This window comes from Chrysoperla carnea, chromosome 2 (genome assembly GCF_905475395.1).
Source record: "Chrysoperla carnea chromosome 2, inChrCarn1.1, whole genome shotgun sequence".
NCBI lineage: Eukaryota > Metazoa > Arthropoda > Insecta > Neuroptera > Chrysopidae > Chrysoperla > Chrysoperla carnea.
The window spans coordinates 26,608,159-26,628,086 of NC_058338.1; the positions used below are offsets into that span (position 1 = coordinate 26,608,159).

The 19,928-nt window shown below is 28.6% G+C and overlaps 1 protein-coding gene across 6 annotated transcripts in view; it reads right to left on the minus strand.

Moving 5' to 3' along the window:
• Positions 1-1,042: 1,042 nt before the first annotated feature.
• LOC123293598 (calpain-B-like) overlaps positions 1,043-19,928 on the minus strand; it is a 29,432-nt gene continuing 10,546 nt past the window's right edge. For 2 of the 6 annotated variants that reach the window (XM_044874470.1, XM_044874471.1), the window contains exons 2-17: positions 19,492-19,757; positions 17,127-17,491; positions 16,922-17,056; positions 16,421-16,589; positions 16,168-16,349; positions 13,589-13,839; positions 13,364-13,527; positions 12,770-12,987; positions 12,428-12,470; positions 10,992-11,030; positions 9,348-9,374; positions 8,078-8,213; positions 5,552-5,740; positions 3,170-3,297; positions 2,387-2,582; positions 1,043-2,237 (exon numbers count right to left, since the gene is read on the minus strand). In XM_044874470.1, the coding sequence (XP_044730405.1) occupies positions 2,128-2,237; positions 2,387-2,582; positions 3,170-3,297; positions 5,552-5,740; positions 8,078-8,213; positions 9,348-9,374; positions 10,992-11,030; positions 12,428-12,470; positions 12,770-12,987; positions 13,364-13,527; positions 13,589-13,839; positions 16,168-16,349; positions 16,421-16,589; positions 16,922-17,056; positions 17,127-17,491; positions 19,492-19,713 (2,574 nt within the window). In that variant the 5' untranslated portion in view covers positions 19,714-19,757 and the 3' untranslated portion in view covers positions 1,043-2,127. The remainder of the gene's footprint in view (positions 2,238-2,386; positions 2,583-3,169; positions 3,298-5,551; positions 5,741-8,077; positions 8,214-9,347; positions 9,375-10,991; positions 11,031-12,427; positions 12,471-12,769; positions 12,988-13,363; positions 13,528-13,588; positions 13,840-16,167; positions 16,350-16,420; positions 16,590-16,921; positions 17,057-17,126; positions 17,492-19,491; positions 19,758-19,928) is intronic. The other 4 variants (XM_044874472.1, XM_044874474.1, XM_044874473.1 and 1 more) reach the window with 4 other exon arrangements.

The window sequence follows — 19,928 nt, forward strand, 5'->3', positions numbered from 1 at the left end:
CAAAAAATGAAAAAACTTCAATTTTAAGCGGGTGGAACAGTTATTTACTGGGGTTGCAATAGCGCTCTTGTTCAGTTTATTGGACTATTTAAGAATTACGTCTACTTTTATGTGTAATTTCCCTAGATAAGTAACCGTTCATTCACTAAATATAATTTTTTAGAAAAAACTGTAAAAGCAAAAAAATTCAAAAGTTTTCAGCGATTATGAATAGAAAATATTGTTTCTATTATATTGTAAATTACTCAAAAACCATACTATTTATAGATAAAAAGAATTAAATATTAAAAATAATTTGAATTTAAATTTTTTTTTAGGATTAAAATATACTTCAAACATTTTTTTTATATAAATTATTTATCTTAAAGTTTTAATAAATATTTTCATTATCAATTATTTTTAAATATATATAATTAAAAGAAAAACATTTGCAATAAATAAAAATTTTTGACGAATTAAATTATTATTATTTTTAAATTTTGACATGACATGCCTGACACTTTATATTATCGATATAATCTAATCGGAGTGAATAATCCGACTGTAAGATTATGCATCCCATTTTAGATTAATAAAAAATAATTGAAAAGTTATTGATTATAAATAAAGCTATTTACAAATGAAAGTGTGTAAATTAAAAGTAATCTGAAATATTACTTGAAGAAAAGTTAGAATAAATTAAACCAAGTTCTGGACTGAAACAGACAATATGTTAAGAATCATTTAGTCCAATTATCTTAGGGTTTCACCTCAGAATCACCTCGGAGGAATAAGATGATCGGGCTAATTTGAATTGCTACCCAAAATAATCAGGAAAGAAACAAATGAATACTAGGTCGTAAATTATCTGGAAAAATTGATGTCTAAAAAACAAAATAATAATAAACTATAAAATTATTTAATAAACAAACGAAAAATTACAAAAATTATAGTCAACTTAAAAAACAATAAATTAAAATAAAAGTTTTTTTACAAAATGAATAGACTACTAACAATTTTTAAAATTATAGAAATTTGAATAAAAATTGATTTTAATTTGTCAAGAAATTAAAAAACTTCGTATAACAGATCAATATTAGATCTTTTGTTACTAGTCAAGATTAAGTAACTGAAGGAAAAATACCAACATGTTTATCTCTGATTAATTATTTTAAATATAAAAAATTAACATTTTGTATTTATTTAATGTCTAATTAATCCCTCTTTTACAAATTGGCTGATACACGCAGTTATCCATCTGAAACAACTATTAGTTTAATAGATCCTTCTATTTTGTAGCTTTAAATTAATAAAATTACGTGAGGAGTTTGAAATATAAATATTTTGAAAATTTCATTTATTTTTATTTTAAAGATTTAAAACTTATCGCCTTCTACTCCGTCCTGTCTAAAGTATAAATCGGCCCTTGGTGCTCAAGTGCAAGACTTTATCTTAAATTTTATGCACTTTTTTTCCGGTACAGAATACTAATATGGTAACATAACATGTGTAGAAATCTTAATTGTAATATAATCTAAAGTTGTCATGCTAATTGGAAGCAATTTTCATTATAAATAATAATTATGGACACATGAAAATTATTCTTATCAAAAAATATAATCATCTTTATCAAAATCGTTAAAAAAATCTCGAAAATAGATTAAATGAAAACAAAAGAGTTGTACAATTTTTTTTTAAATTACGTCAATTTATGTATTAAACAATTTATACTCGCTGACCAAGAAATCGAATCACTAAATAGTTCTATACAATTTTCAATATAGCAGCGAAAATAATTATAATCAAAAACCTGCCTAAGAGGATAGCATACAATACAGCAAAGTTGAAGCAACTTGAAAATAAAATTCCTTGCATAGTTTTAAAATAGAGAAAATCAAAACAAAGGTTTTTTTAAGAAATGGAATTGAATGCTAAAAGTAGTGATCCAGTTTCTTTGTTCGCGAGTGTATAGCAAATAAATACTATTTTAGTAAGTATTTAAAAAGTTATAATTCTGTTAGTAACACAAATATTTAACAAATAAAAGTAAAATAGTATAACAATATTAATTTTAAAAGATAAAAAAAGTATTTTAACAAAAAGTTTCTTATTAAATGTTTTTATAAGCTTAAAAAAATATATAAAAGTTTAGTAGCCTCCCTGAGTGAATCCACCTGGATAGCTAGGATATCCGGGATAACCAGCGTAGCTTAATGGCATTCCTTCATTCATAAATCGATTATATTCGTCAGGATTTTCTGTAAAAAATTAAATTAATATAATTTTCTTCGCAAACATTTATATGCTATTATGATAGTCGATCGTTAAAATATGAGAAAAAAAAAGGTCAAGAAATTGAGCCTTTGTTAGTATCGTAAATCAACCAAATCGATATATTTCTACTTACTGATCATTGTTTTCAGTTTGACTGCACAAGCTAAAAACCCATCAAATGGAATATATCCTTCTCTGGTACCATATCGTTGTACTAACGTACCCAATAAATGATTATTTACCGTAAAACCAGCTGAATTAAGTGCCTGTCGTAATTCAAATGCACTTAAGAATCCAGTAAAATTTCTATCGTATAACTTGAAAACATTCTGAAACAGAATTTTAATAATGCAATTTTTTGGCAAAAATTATTCAGTTAAAACTGAGGAAAAAGGATTAAAAGGGAAATATGAAAAGTCAAGGTTATCCTATTATTGAGGTGCAAGTTTTTGAAGTCTAATACAATCATATTCTTCATTAAGTAAAAGTTATCACGGAGGTTTTTTTCGACTTTTCAAAAATCTGTTTCTTCGGTTTTTGTTTTAAATTTAAACGAATTGAATTCTTTCGGAATCATGACAGACTACGAAAGATGGTCGAAGCTGAAAGTTGAATGAAAAGTGATTTTAGGCAAATAAACACACCTGTAACACACCTGAAGAATAAAATGGTGAAATATTTGTATACTATTTATTAATAATTTTCCTGATAATTTTATGTAATCTTGTAATTATGCAAAAATATCCTCGAATTAAAGATAAAAATATGTAGGTATTATCAAACCAATTTAATTGTTTTCAAACAATTTTCATTAATATTTACAAAAATAAGAATTAAATTTAGTGTTTCTATTTCGAGATATAAGTGTTTAAATTCCTTCCTAAAAATAAAATTCCACAGGTAGCACCATTCTTACCTTCCAATTTCGTACATCAACCCATAAAGCCTTGAATTCTTCAAAATTCAATTTTCCATTGTAATCTTTGTCCATCATATGGATCATACTTTGACATAATTGTTGTGAAAAGCCTCGATTATGCGTTTCTGGAATTATGGACAACCAAAAATTTTATTAAAAATTATTAACATTTTTAAACTATCAACTTAAAACTAGTTTCACACACAAAGCATAAAATAAAATCACACATGAGCACTTTTTGATTTATAATTTTTTTGATAAAAATTTTAAGTAAGCATTTGAAATTGGCAAACAAACATAAAGTATTGCACAAATGGTTGCATATTTCAATTTTATTATAAGCATGTAATAATATACAATCAGATGTTTCAACAAAATTTGTAAGCGTAAATTGGAAAATTCGTCTCATATTTTCATGAATGACGTGAAAATTGACTACATATTTGTTTTAATATTTTAAGATTCTTATTAATGAAATGGGCATATTACGAAATCCTTACATTTAACTTATTTAAGAGTAATTTACATTAGCAAAATAAGTTTCTTGATATATAGTACTTATTCCTCATAACTATATCAGGGATATCTGAATTCCGAGCAGTAGTATTTCCTGTTAATAGATCGAAAAATACCACTTATTTGAAAAATAAAGTGATATTTAGCGGATACATCAATTCAGGATGACGGTAGACACAGGACTGTAAAGAGGCAAACTTTTCGAACATAATTTCATGAAATAAATTATTGTTTTCACAATATCAAGAGAAAACAAGAAAATTTAAGTGCAAAGGTAGAGGGAGATATTCATCATCATTGAAGAATCAAATGTAATGTATTGAATGCGACTAGGCATTTACTGAATAGTGATAGGCAGTTGCCAAGATTGTCAAGATAAGTAGAATAGATTGCGTCGCGCTACGGTCGATATCTTGACAGAAAAAGAGGCATGCCATTAAAGAGGCAAATCAGTGTAAAATGTTGTTTACCAAATACAGATAGTCACTATGCGCTCAAAGGCATAACATCAAGAACAACAAGAACAAAGATAGTCAGGAAAAAGCTCTCATGAACTCAGAAGATTGAAAAAACATCGACCAGTGTATTAAAGAATGCAATAAAGAAAACCGAAAGCAATATGTGCTCCATTATGTCGTTTTATAAGCGACTTAGAAAAAGTTTGATAAGCACTAAATCGAAAAAATAATTAACTTTGAAAGACAATTGAGAATCTATTTTGTATTTAAATGCTCCCAGTCAATTGCTCGATGCATTAATAGCCCACGTTATCAATGTAAATTACTCTTGTAAAAAAGCAAAAAAGGTGCATCAAATATTTGCATCACACCCTAATGGTACATATCCAGGCAGTGCTCAAATTCGTTCTTTGAATGTTTTTAATTTCATTAATACTTCTTCTACAAACTTCTTGCCACTAAATTTAAAATTTGTATGAGAGTTATGAATTGTTACCAAGTATATTATGAGCTAGTTCTTAATGGGTTTATGCAGTCAAATAGCAAATTAACTGTCATAGAAACCAGAAGTTTCTGCATATTTGTCTTTAAAGCGTAAAAACTAGCTTAAAAGCAAAAAAGTGCAACGTTTATATATACGTGATTGCAATTATTTCAATAGTTGCAGATTTATTCACCTATAGTGACTGCAGATTTATTCAACCGTTATTTTTCTAACAATAATTGAGAATAGTTTGCTAAAATTGATTTGAGTAACAACAAAACGTATTCATACTATAAAAACAACAAACTTTAAAACTATGTAATGAAAACAACCAGTATGTTATACAAGCTGGTGCAAAATGAACTTTACAGTTTGAATTAGTTAAAGATTTTTATGTCAGCTTTTTTAAAGTTTTTTTTTTCAGTATTTGATAAACAAGACCTGGGAATTTTAAAGCGATTATACACAAATAATCGCTTCAAGGATTGAAATTTTCAAAAACAAGAATTCTTCTACGATTTCTTTTATGATTTCAATTTGACTTTGTTTTCACCGAATTAAACCGATTTCTAATATATTTGCTTTGGTTATATATTTGAGAGAAAACTGTGTGTTAAAAAGCCAAGAAAGATTGCGTAATAAAAGAAAAAAACATTTATAATGAATCGTATCACCTGAAATTTTATGAAAAATGAAAATAGGAAAAGTTTAAATATAATAATATATAAAAGTAAATATAAAATATTCAAACTTAATTTTTAATTTCCACACTCTGTATTTTTATTACTCAAATCATTTTTAAACATGAATTTCAAAATTGAATACCGTAAAAAGGGTCTAAAACTGTAGCAACAAAAATATCTTCAAGAAAAAGAAGAATTTGAATTTGCTTTTTTTGTGTGCGCTAAACTTGTTTCTTACCAATAATACCGTCTGGCACCTGATTTGGATTATTTGCCGGTTGTTGTTGAAATGTATCTGCAAGAGGTGTATCTTTACAGGCAACGCTACATATTGCAGATAATAATGATAGCAATAAACTTGCACAATCGGTGTTTTCCCCATTTTCTGCCATCGCTCCAGTGGCATTCTCTTTGTAAGCTGGTAGCTCTACATTATACATACATTTATAAACAAATACACAAACAAAAAATAAACAAAAACTAAAGAAAATTAAAACAACAAAATGACATATTCCAGAAAATTTGGTAAAAATTTAGCCAAATGGACATTAAACAAAAGGAGGCAAAAACATAATCAAGCATGAAGGATTTAACAAAATATTTTTATCAGTCGAGGAATTGTGGTATTACAACTTAACTTTTCTGGTCCTGTAATAAAGTTTAGAAAAAACGGGATTCTAATTTTTTTTTTTAAACCAAAAATAACCTTTAATAAAATTATGCAAAATAATTCTATAAGTATTTAATTACATTTTACGTCTACGCCTAAAGATGTTTTCTAAGAAAATTTACATTTATTATTTATATCTCGCATAAAAATCCAAAATTATTTATCCTAAATAAAGTGTGCAAATTAGCTACCTTTCTTTTTACGATTACCAGGAATTTTCAAAAACAAATTCTCGGTGTTCTACTGTATAAACCTTCGGAAGTAGCTCACAATGTTAAATGAATGACATCGGTATATTTAACTGCCGGAATGTTAGTACATACTCTGGAAAAAGCATTAGAAAATGATTGCACTCAGTTACACGATAGATTGTGTTATTGCACTCAGTTAAACGATAGATACCGCACAATAAGTGTGGTTTAGTTCAACTTGATGGAAGTGAGGGAAGCGTTAATTTAGATACCTAGGTTTGATAATGTGCGGGATAGTTATGGTATGTGGTAGCAGTAAATGCTGTAATGGAGGGTATATGGCGATGTACGGCGTAGGACATTGGGTACAAGTTCTTGTTCCCTTCTATCCAAACGTGAAAGATATTCTTATTGAGAGTTTGTTCCCGAAGATACAAGAAGATATATAGCTAGGCCATTTGACTGTGCTTGCTTGAAACTTACAATTGACAAGATACTGTCGATTGAACTATCACCTTCATAATATGAAGATTTCTAATGATCTTCTTCATCTTATAGGACCTGTATAGAAGACGCTGAAACTTCCATAAATGTTATTTGCACCCGCCAGGGCGTCAGATTCAGACTGTTTGGGTCCGAAATCTTGAATCTATAAATTCCGGGAGACATCCCGGCGGAGAAGCTGTTTGCTTTCTGTGTGGCGCCTGGCCTCGACAGAATCCTATAGCTTCATCTGCTTAAAACGGAATATTTTAACCGATGATATTTAACCTTAATGTGACAGGTTGTTCTCGTGTCTAGGTGCTAGAGGCCAATTTGCGGTACCAAAAGGTTTTATTAACAACTTAGCACAACTAAAAGTATGATAATTAAATGGTCTACGACGCTAATTAAATTATTGTTTCTGAATTTGATCCAACGCAAATAGTTATAAAAACTGCATAGTATTTTATAAAATTAATTCCTCATATCTACTAACATTCCAGAATTAAATGAAAACAATATAAAATAATAAAAAGCAAAAATAAAATGAATAAACAAATTATTCAGAAATAAAAAACACACCAAGTTTTTAGAATACAATTACTCACTTATCAATTAATTGATTATTTTTGTTTACACATAATGGTAGTAAATTAGAGAGAATATTATGTATAAAAAGTATTCAACATACAGCTCTGACACAACAGCATTTTTAGTGGTATTATTTTTTTAAAGTATAAATCCGTTATTTCACTATACACAATAATGTAAATTTTATATGTAATTTCAATGTTAATATTTATAAAAATGTCGTACTGAACATAGTTTAACAATTTTCAAAATTGGTGGACGAAAAACCATGAAAAATCCAGAGTGATGATTTTCATATCTTACTTTGGATATCGCAATTTGTGATAACCAAGTACCCATTTAATAAGTAAATTCAATTAATGATTTTATAATCCCCGACAGAATCGGAAACAGTGGATTCAAGCGAAATAAACACCTTATATGTTTCCAGTTAATAGAGAGTATACTACCGATGCGGCGTAGTAATAATGGGTATACGATTCCATCAGGGTTGAAACGCCCTCGAGAAACTGTTAAATTATGTTAAGTAAAACATTTAGATATTTCCTATAAACATTATCTGATTCCATAATATCAAACAGTTTTACGTATTTGACAAGACTAGGCACCCCTTCTCCTTACGTGGGTGCAAAATCTCTTTTCTTATCAAAATTTTCGTGGATGTGTATTGATTGTGACAATTATAAATCGAGACAAACGGAGTCGTTGCAATTAATCATACAGTTTTTGAGTTAGTAAAACATTACCCAAAAAGTAACCAAAACCAGATAAAGTTTATTATTATTTATATACAATTAAAGTATTAAAAAAGTTTGATAAAAAAACATACCATTGCGCATTACATAATCCAAAATTTCTTTCAATTCGCGCCAATCAACTTCACCATCTTCCCCAGCTAATTTTAAGAAAAATTCACGAACTTGGTCATGAACTTGAGGTGTTGGTTCTGGATCATCATCCACAACCTAAATTCAAATTTAAAGATTAATATTTTGAAAAAGAAAATCTGAAATTGCTTCAACGTTATAAATAATCAGTTGAATTGAATCTTCTATAACAAAATCAATATCAACATATATCAAATCATTTGATAAGAATCTAATTAATGATTTATTTAGTTTTGCATAAAATTTATGTGGATATAGTGCGTAATGGATTTAAATACAAGAATTACGTCCCACGAAAATTTGTTTAAAATCATGTAAAAGATTAGATGTTTTTTGGTTGCCTACTTTCGTTTTTTATTTTCTAAAATTGGATATTCGATACCGAACAATTTCTTAAGGTCAACGCAGTTGATTATATTTTCAGTATAGAAGCTTCACTTCAAAAACGGTCCACAAGTTCGAGTAATATTAATGGTTAATCGGTTTATATATTCAGTAAATACACATTTAAAATACCCATTGATACATTCGTACAGACGTTCGCTAGAATATCACTGTAAATTCGAAAAAATTAGAAGTCACTGAAAATTTAGCTATATGCATTTTTTTTATTTTTGGTGGACCAGTATCGACGTGGGACATCCTAAAAAGAGTATGAATTTATCTTATCGTAAATGATAAGAGATAGGTGAAAGTTGTTTCTGATAAAAAAGCAAATATTTTTTGTTTGAAACATTTTTTCGAAATATCAATAAATTCAGCAGAATTTGAATCCAAAATTATATTTTATTATTATTTGATTATTTTGGAATCTACTGTAATTTTGACCAAATTTTTTCAACAAAATTTGTTATAGCATAAGGCAATTCAGGAACTAGATTATATGTATCCAAAACAATCTGTTGCTAAATTTTCAACTGATACCAATTTTTCTAAACTATGTATCAAGGCGACATAACAAAAACAGCAATTAGAATCGAAATATATTAAGTTAAACAGGTAGGTATTTAGATTAAATTCTTTTATAAATGAAAGATTAGCTCACGGCTAGTTAGTTGATTTATAAATAAGGAAATTATAAAGCTCATTATTTATTTACGGCACTAATTGTGTTTTTTGTCTACAGAATTAAGTGAATTAAAAATAAAAATGTGTATTTACAATTAAAATAAAAAGAACAATAAAGTTGTGAAAAGCTACCATCGAATTTACCTTATTTGGTCCATCGCCACCATGAACCTGAACAGCAACATGCGTTAGTGACGAGAAAATAGGATAAATATGGAAAAGAATAAAATTTTTATGTGTAGTAGTAAAAAATGAAAATTTTAAAAGAAGCTGTAATCAAATAAAGAAGCTCCATTTCGTGTTTCTCTGAAAATCTTAGCAAATAAAGCCTTTTTAGTTTTTTTTAATAAAAATAATTATTATGAAAATAAATTTTGATTTTGTATGAATCCAATTAATGCTTTTTAATTCCTAATAATACAGGATTGTTCAATAAGATGTTATCCCGTAAATGGGGGAAATTTTGTCCAAAAACATGTAATCATTTACATAAGAGAAACCTGAACTTTAATATTATAGTAAAATATTGTTATAATAGGTGTTTCAAAATTTCACGGCACTATTTTAAGTGCATCTTCCCTTAGTAATAATTAGCAAAATTTCGTATAAACGTTTGTCCGAAAATAGTTTATTACCGAGATAGAGAAGGTTAAAAATTTATTTTTCTTCTATGAAATCAAGTCATGGTTTGAGAAACTTTAAAACAATAACTGAATCTTGTTACTTATTTAGCAGGTGATTAAAAATCTGTCAATTAGTGGTAAATCCTGTTAAAGTATCTAGATTTACTAGGTTTACTAGTATACTTCATGTAAGTAAGACCCTACAATTGTTTTTTAGACAAAATTTCTCCCATTTACATGGTAAAATCTTATTGGGTAACCCTATATTTTCGCAACAAAATTTTTCTAGCCAATAAAATTTTTTCTAGCACATTTTATATAAAAAAAAGAAGCATGAAAAAAGACACTTTCACAATATTTCAATTAAAATGAGGCAAAAAAGGTTAAATTTTATGAGAATTCAATAACTACCTATAAAACTTCCTATTCATTGTGTTGGACTTATTTTTAACATATACGGCAGACAAACTAAATCAAAACATGATAATCGATTTCGATAAAATCGGTTAAAATCTCTTAATCTTATAACAAAACTCAGAATTTTGAAAATGGATAGATTATTTATAGATTTTATAGGTAAGCTCATTGAATTAATGGTTAAATTATATTTTGCTTCATTTTAATTGCATCCAATTACAGATCGAGCGATTTTAACAGGAAAAATGAAACGACAGAATCATTGGCCTGTCCTATCGAATACTCAAAATAGATATGGTTTCTAATGTAGTATGCAAAATTGTATACGATCATAGGTGTTACGTAAAATGGCCTATTCTTATAGCTGAGTCTTTCTGGTAAGAGATAGAGGTAAATTACTATTCGAACGTTATCCTTTAAAGAAAGAAAAAATAAATTTTGTACGAAACGTTTTTCTGCCGATATTACTAAGTTCGAGCAAACGATGTTTGTTGCTTTATAAAGAATAGTAATATAAATTTTCCTCTATTTTTTATCAGTTACGAACATGAGCTATTTTTTTGGGCTACATAATATAAAACCAATGCCCGTATAAAATTTAGCATTTTCTATTTTGAGTATTCAGAATGACGGACTGTATATTATTTAACGATTACTAAACATCAATTTAATTTCTTTTTTGTATTTGATACAACAATATACAGTACAAAATGAAAATTGCCAAATTGATATTCTTGAATATACTCACCGTATCTTTATCATGCTTATGTGTTATATCAGTACAAGCCTAATTATCCAATTAAATGTGCATATTAGTGGCATGATGTGTTTTTATTTGTTTGAGTATGTAGTATTATTTATAATCAAGGACATCAGAAGTAGGTATATACATAGTACATAGAATGAATATTAGAAATTATTAATTAAAAGTAGTAATTATTAAGTTAATTCATAGATATTAATTGTTATATTTAAGTTTGAGTTCATGCGATTAAATATAATAAAATTTTTAATAATATTACTTATTAATAAGAATATCGATCACAATTAATTCATTAATTTTTTTTTAATAAAAACAAAAAAACACTATTTTAACTCTATCTAACAAATAGTTCCGGTGCCCATACATTGATTGCCATTGATAAGTACCCCCCTAGAAATTGATGTGTGACTTAATTATGCTTAGCCCTCCAACTTTCATTTCTATGAAAATTCTTATAAGTGGGCGGCTCGGGAAGTTTTCGATAGCCAGGGCAAACTTCAATTTCGCGAATATCTGTTTTTGTTATTCTATCAGAAAGATTCGAAACGATTTTTGCATTTGTTTATGTACGCACGAGCCGTTATGGACTTAAATTGTAAATTTTGAGCTCGTTTATATAATAATCAAAAATTTGCGAACGCCTATATCTGGTGTTCACCAAGCCAACTATCTATCGCAGGTAGTTAAGAAAGATTTTTCATCTTTCTTCACGTTAAATATAAGTTTTAACAAATGTTTACTAAAATTGATTAATTTTGATATTTACCGAAAAAATAGAGCCAAATCTTTTTCACGCTTCTTAAGAGGCTATAGCGCGGTGAGTACAAGAATTAGGTACTCTAAATTTCTTGGTTCTTATAAAGAACGACTAGTTAACATAAATAATTTTGGTGTAATAACCTACGATACGAACTTATCAATTTTTACAGATATCAATTTTTTATTTGAAATTTCGTAACATTAGTCATTATTGTGTTTTCCTATAAATGTAAACCAGCACTTCTTATTTATCGTTTTAAACCATAAATTTAGATATTTTAATAAATTAAAAATCTCGTAATTCATTCGATGCAAATTAAGTGCATTAATCTATTCTAAATTATATGTGAATTGTGTTAATTAAATAATTTGAGTTTAAGATGTTTAAATATTATTAAATTCTGTCACTAAAGATTTTGTTCCAATTTTACAAGAAGCAGATTTTAATTTATGCCTTTTTATTTACATTAAGATAGTGATCAACTATTTTCTTTAATAATTTAAAAAGAAATGTGTGAATCACTATAAACATCTCCATCTAAAACTACTAAGTGTTTGAACATCTGAAAATTGCATTTTCTTGAATTTTATTACTATTGTTTAGATAAAAATTATGATCGAGTAAAAATACTGTTTTTTTTAATAAACTTGGTGATACTTACACGATCATCTATATCGCATGTTCCTACTTCTTCATCATTTTCTCTGAAAAAAATTGGTATAATTTAAGATAAGGTTTAAAACACGCTTATAATTAGTGTATTTTACCGCAGAGTTTAATTTTAATACTCGCACAAAAAAGTAAAATATTCATAATTACTTTAACTACAACTTTTGTTTTAAACTTATGATCATTATAGCTTAATAAACATCTTTATTATTATTAATCATAAGCGGACTAATTTGTTTTTTTTTTTTTTTTTTTAATAACAAATTTTATAATTATTTAAACAGAAATTTTATTGAGAAAGAGAAAATTTTAATAGAAATTTTAAATAACTTACACCATGTTATTTTTATTTTCAGAGAATACACGTAATAAAAATTCAGCCTCTTCATTGGGCTCGAATGTTGAAGGCACAATACAATAAGTTCCTGGTGGTAATTTGAATCGACAACTAACTTCACGTAAGTTTATAAAGGAAGGAGAACGAGCTACAGATGCATTATATTTAAAAAAATTAATATCTAAAGGCTTTGGTAAAATATCAGGATTTGATAGCTAAAACAAAAGAAAAAATAAGTTCATATTAGAATGGATTTTTAAACTTAAATTGATGTCTATGGAAGCCATTTTAATACGACAAAGCTCATTAAATGGTGACTAAGGACTGTATATTCGTAATTAAAATTATATAATGAATGTCACATGAGGTAAATACTCATTCTGTCCTCTTGACTAGACAAATCGTGACATTTACGACCCCCTAATAGCATCTTTTGAAGCCTTGTGCCAAAATCAACTTTGAGCACAGGTTTATGGGTTTAAGTTGTTCTTAAAATAAACAGCTTAAAATTGCTACAAATAACAAGTATGATTTTTTTTTAAATATTTATATAATTACTATTTATGAAAGGAAATATGAATAAAAACTTACATAATATATAGCAAATCCAATTGTTAAACAATCTTCACCACGGTTACGTAATGCACGTCGATTTTTCTGCATTAGAGCAACAATTACCGTACATTTATTTTCGTCATCATCATCATCGACTTCTGTTAAAGTTATTCGATACTGGGGATTATGAGAAAATGTTTCTACAAATAAAAAAAATCATTTAATTTTTGTTTAAAAGAATAACTAATATCATATTCATACCCAAATAATTTCTGCATCCTCCAGCGGTAACGCCACGCACCCAATCACCTTCGAACACACTCATTTCCCATTTCTTTTTACCCAATTCTACATCTTCTTCTGTTAAGGAGTCAGGTGATAAATTACAAATTTCTAAACGATCGAAAAACTTTTGAAAATCTTTATAAGACATCCAAAATTCACCATCATCATCAAATGTTAAACCTAATTCTTCTTTAACGTGTTCAGGTATAAACCTCCATTCTGGGGATCTTAAAAGGAAATTAAATTGTTAAATGAATTTAGAAAAAATTTTTTTAACAGTTTAAATAATAATTGATCAATTTAACATAACATAACAATCATGCAATTGTGTTTGATGATTTAAATAACTTTGTAGCATGTATAGATCAAAAGAGAGAGAGATGGAGTTCTACTCGACAATGAGACGGAGCCGTCTTTTGACTAACCAGGCCAGTTTTCTGAATCAGACGGCACTATGTAATTTATCTTTTCCCTATAAGTTTATTTATGTAAATGAGTGTTTAGGATACGGATTGAATCCTTAAGAATTTTAGGCTAATTTCGGTTAGAGTTTTACTAGATAAACCAAATTCAACGAAGGCATTCCATGTGAATGTAGGAATCACATAGTCAATCAGTCGGATATCTTGTAGCCAAATCTACGACAAAGGATTCATATATTGCTCTTTTCTCCAAATCAACACTATTAGCTTGTTATTGGTTCTGTTAAAACCACAGTTGGTTGGATCAAGTATCACAGCTTTAGCTCCCTTACTTTACTATTAAGCTTTTGAATAGATTTAGAATGCTCTGGAAACTAAAAAACAATTTTGGAAGGTACAAATAAATAAATATAATTGACGGTTCAAATTTTCAAAAGCAAATAAACCACTTGTTATTTTGATTTTAAACTTTCATAATGAGTTATTCAGGTTCTCAAGAAAATTTTTACGAAGAAGCTGGAGAAGCTCCATCAACGTATTCATCAAAATTTCACCCATTACAATTTGATGAAGCATCGCAATGTTTAAAATTACTTGGAAAAGAGTCAAGTGGTTTGCGTTATGCGTATTTATTAATGTCAGCAAAAAATCGTTATTTAACTGACATATCAATTATATCAGAGTTTAAGCATATCTTATTTGTGAATGTATCAGGAAATCGTTTAGTGTCACAAAATTTAAAATGTTTAACAGAATTACCGTTCTTATTGAGTATACAATGCGACCAAAATTTAATTGATGATCCAAATTTTGGAACCTTGAAATATTTACAGGTAAAAATTATATTCGATATTGAGTTTAACATAAAATTTAATTAGTCCTGGGCTTTAGACGTACAATTTTAGATATCCGTTTCACCATTTAACTGAAGTGAATAGTTAGCGGTATAATGAAGTGAATAGTTTTACAATTTAATAATCTTTATTTTTAGGTACTAACACTTAAAGACAATATGATATCAACTCCAACAGGAATATGCCATCCGCTATTGGAGTGCTTAGAATTAAGTAATAATCAAATAGTGGATATAACAGAATTAAATCCTACCGATGTACCAAATTTACGTGTCTTAGATGTAAAAAGTAATGCAATAAGTACATTACATCCATTGCATTTTACACGATTAGATTCATTATATTTAGCTGATAATAAAATTAAAGTGATCGTTGATTTATCCGGATGTCCAAATTTACGTATATTACACTTGAGGAAAAATCGTTTAACGCGTATACGTGGTTTTGCATCCACAATGAAAAAAATGGAATATATTAATGTACGTGAAAATAATATTAAAAAAGTTCAGCGATTTCAAAAATTACGTTGCTTACCAAACTTAAAAACATTGATATGTATTGATAATCCATGTATGCCACAAGAGAATGTCGAAGAAGAAGAAACTGATTATGGTGGCGAAAGTCATTATAGTATACGTGTACAAATATTGCGTATATTGCCAAATTTAATAAGGCTTAATAAGAAAACTGTTACAGATGACGAACGTGATATTTTAAAAGAAATCATCGATGAACAAGGTATTAATCTATGCAAATAGGGCAAAATTTTGTGATTACCTCATCGTTGAGAATTTGTATATGTTCCTTATACCTTTTTTTTACAAAACAAAATTAGCAGTAACGGTATGTTCTCTTTCACAGGGCCCGGACAATTTTTGATTGTCGGTAAAAATGATCTTCATGTTAAAATAACGAAAAATTCATCAATTTCAAGCTTGTGAGTTCAATCAAAAACTTCCTGGCCTCGTAAATGAAAACGATCCGCTGCCGAAAATTTTTTATGTAAAAATTTGGGTGGTACAATTTTTCGCTTATAAAATTAAAAATAATTAACTATTAATTTAATCTGTCAATTTATCATGATAATATTCAATTTGAATCAGGTGAATATTTGGAAGAAGAAGAAAGTCCCGAAGGTTCCTCATATCAAGAATCAATAACTGACGTCGAGGAAGAAATAAGTAATCTCGAATTTAATGATGATGAGAGTAATGAAATATATTCTTCCGAATATGGCGATGGACAATCGAAATAAATATCAACTTTTTTTTTAACATACTTATCACTCCACGGTCCGTTCCATTCTGCTTCATTACCCCATGGATTACGTAATCGAATTAATGGTATTTTTCCAACAGTATTCGGTGTTTCAATATCGACATAGCTAACACGTGTTATACTGTAAGCATGTCCACGTATAAGACCTTGTGATGTTTCTGCTTCTAATACATTTGGATCCGGCTAAAAAAATAAAAATCCGTGTGAAATTATTAACTTATTTTACATACGATTGATTCTATTGTAAATTTTACCTCAATTGAACATCCCATTAAAGAATTTCTTTCATAAGCTTTTAATAAAATTTTAAATAAATTTGGAGGACTTTCATGTAAATCATACATTTCAGTGACACCGCCTGTAAAATCTTCCATAGCCTCACATGTTGATCCACCTTTCAATGCTTCATAGGATCCGTGTAATCTGGAAAATAAAAAAATATTGTTTATGATGGCATATCTTGACCTGTGGATAAAATAAAAAATAAACTATAAAAGTAATTACGATTAACTAATTCATACTAATGATGAGTACATGGTAATCAAAATACGTATTTATGTAATACAAAAGATCTACGAAATTAGGGTAAAATTGAATATTAAGAAAAAAAATATTTCAAAACAAAAGTGGTAATCTTGCTTTGCGAATTGGGTTGAATTATGTTGGATTGATAATGTTTGATGATTACTCGATTTGTTGAATGTTTTTTGAAATATCTCTCTCCCTAGGAAAAATATTTTGTCGATTTAACTTACTTAGCGTAGGCTTTTTCTAATAATGCACTCCAAAATTCGTTTGGTTCAGCTGAATGTAAAAATATTAACTGACCTCGATAAGTTGGTAATCGATCATCGATAACCACATCTACCCATTTTCCATATTGCCAAAATCTAAAAATTATTAAAAATAACGCTTGATCTGAATAAATGAAAATAACTAAACAAAATTTTTTATATATACCTAAAATGAAATATTCCGGCATAATTTTCTTGAAAATCTTGGTCATCGGGTACAATTTGAAAGAATAATTTTCTACTTAATGTTAAATTAGCTACAGCTGCTAATAACCAACAATCACCTAATTCACCCTGCTGTACATCAAATCGTGAAAATCCTTCCACAAATAATGCAGGATCGTCAGCTATTTCTGAAGGTCGTTTCCATTCAAAATAACGATCAGGTCGTTTACTGAAATATAATGAGGAATCTGTTGGAGGAAATTCTGGATCTTCGAATAATATATTGCGCCGTAAACATTCATCTCGTAATTGATGAAAATCTTGTGTTAAACTTTTTGCTTCAGCTGCTCCACCTTGTTGATAAATCTAGATACAATCAAGGATGTTAAAAAAGTTGTAGAATAGAATATTTTTTGAACTTTTTAAAATTATTAAAATTTTAGTTTACCGAATTCGTCATATTTCCAATATTTAATGAAAAAATTGAAAACATTTAAATAAACACAATTTGATATCGTGCGGAGCAGGCCCGTGCTTAGATCATCTAAGGGGAGGGGGCTTTCAAACTTTTGTTCATCATGTTAGGTCATAGTCTTTTTATTGACTTTAAGACCTAACATAATGAACAAAAGTCTTATAAGAAACTCTCTTTTCGAGCAAGAGAAAATTTTTATTACGTCATAATGGATATTCAGTCATATTATACCGTCAACCTCTACACCGCGACGTATATTAAGCGAGGCTAAACCATTTAACCGATCTTAAGAATTTGTCAATCTAGGATATGTTTCTTAGAAGACACAAAGTTGAAAAGGAGCGTTCATTCGCCGCTGTTGTCACAGGTAAAATTACCAGAACGCGAAGCATTTGGAAGACGTTTGAAAAGACAAATATCGAGTGTTTCCAGTGAATTTTTGACATCCTGTCTGGCAATGCGTTTTCGTCCAAATATAACTTCGTCGACCCAGATGTCATGGAAAACATCGTGCGAAATTGAAGAATGCAAATAGTTAAGTGAAAGAGTTTTCATTAAAATTTTCATTTTGTTGGGAAAGATACAAGCAAACTTTGATAAAATATTTTGATGATTAAAAAATTCACCTGTAAATGTATTACAAATCAATGTACGGTGTATGTAGGTTGTGTCCCGGAGATAATCTTCAACTGAATCAGTCTGTACATTCCAGCGTTGAGCCTGACGCGAGTCTTAACTTCCGCAATGTCGCATCAGCTTGAAAAACTAACTAGTCAATGGAAATGCGTTTAATAAAGAGATGCATTTACAGGGCTATATTGTTAGTCAAATTTATGTGGAGAGGTCAAAGGAGAGCGAGAGATTTTGAACCCCGTGCGCATGGCCCTGGTGCGGTGCGTTTATTGCATAATAGAAAGGAAATAATATTTTAATATAAATCATATGATTATGTAGCATGAAATCAAGAACCTCACTTGAATTTTTTGATTAAAAATAATAAATGCTGAGAATATAAGGAAATTAGTAGATAAAATTAGCTTTGTGCATTTTCAAAATACTTGTATGAAAGTATATTTGTTGTCGGTATATGTATTCGACAACCAGGTACGACTCTAATGGGACGCGCCTTGTTCGTTGCTACGACTCACTAGCGGATGAATTTGAAGACCAGTCAGCTTTGATCGATACGCCGGACGTTCGGAACTTTTAATTCCCTCCATTTGACGATTTTCGATCCTCCTATTGCATGATCTTTTACACATTTGCCGAACAATATTTAAAAATATTCAAATTCTATTTTTCTAACGGAAGTTTGAATTTGATAAGATTAATATTTTGACCATAAAAAAATTATTTTTTTACTGTCGATAATTTTTATTTGGTATCAATTTTTTTGCATTCATTTTCAAAACTTAATTTAGTCAAAGTGAAATGTTTTACGGCAGTTAATATTAGTTTATGGGTATGTTTTTTTTCCATATATTTATTATAAAATTATAATATAGTTATTGTAGTAATTTGATAAATTGAATTAAAAATGCTTAAATTAGTTTTTGTGAGATAAATTTAGACAAATTTGCAGGTTCCTTTATAACTCACTTAACCAGGTTTCACTATATTTATATTATTGGGAATATGCATCTAAGTGTAGACAATTGTAAACAGTTCAGATTATGCTGTTACTGTATAACATAAATACACACAAGACTATGTCTATCGGCAATTGTTGTGTATCTAAGTTATAGACTAGTTAGCGATCATGTTGGAGGACATGTTGCCGGACCGATCAGATCAACATGTGGTTAACTTTGATATGTCAGGGTTGTGATTCAAGTTGTGGTTCGTCGGTGAATAAAACACTTAAATTGAATCTTAAAATCAATATACCAACCTGTTCAACAGATTTGACTTCAGTTTTTGCAATTGGTGCTTCTTCAATAATAGGTACAGGTTCGGCCGGGCCATTATGATTATAGCCATGTTTTGTATAAGCGTTTGGATCTGGTACAGTCCATTTGGAAGGATCTAACATCCATCCATAGCCATGCCCATGCCATGCATAGCTGTTGGCTGGAGCTGGCGGTAAATTTACCCAACCATATTGTAAATTCATTTTTTTTAAATTTAAGGTTGCTTTTTCAATACATTATTTATAATCTGTAAAGTAAAATAAAAACATATTTTATTTCAAGAAAGTATTCTACTATTTTAATACGCAAGTTTTATTTAATATTTCCTGTTCGATACGATATATAACAATGAATCAAAGAGTCGAGACAAAATGTCTATACATTGGCGACATCAAGGTGCCTTTACTGTACGCTTATT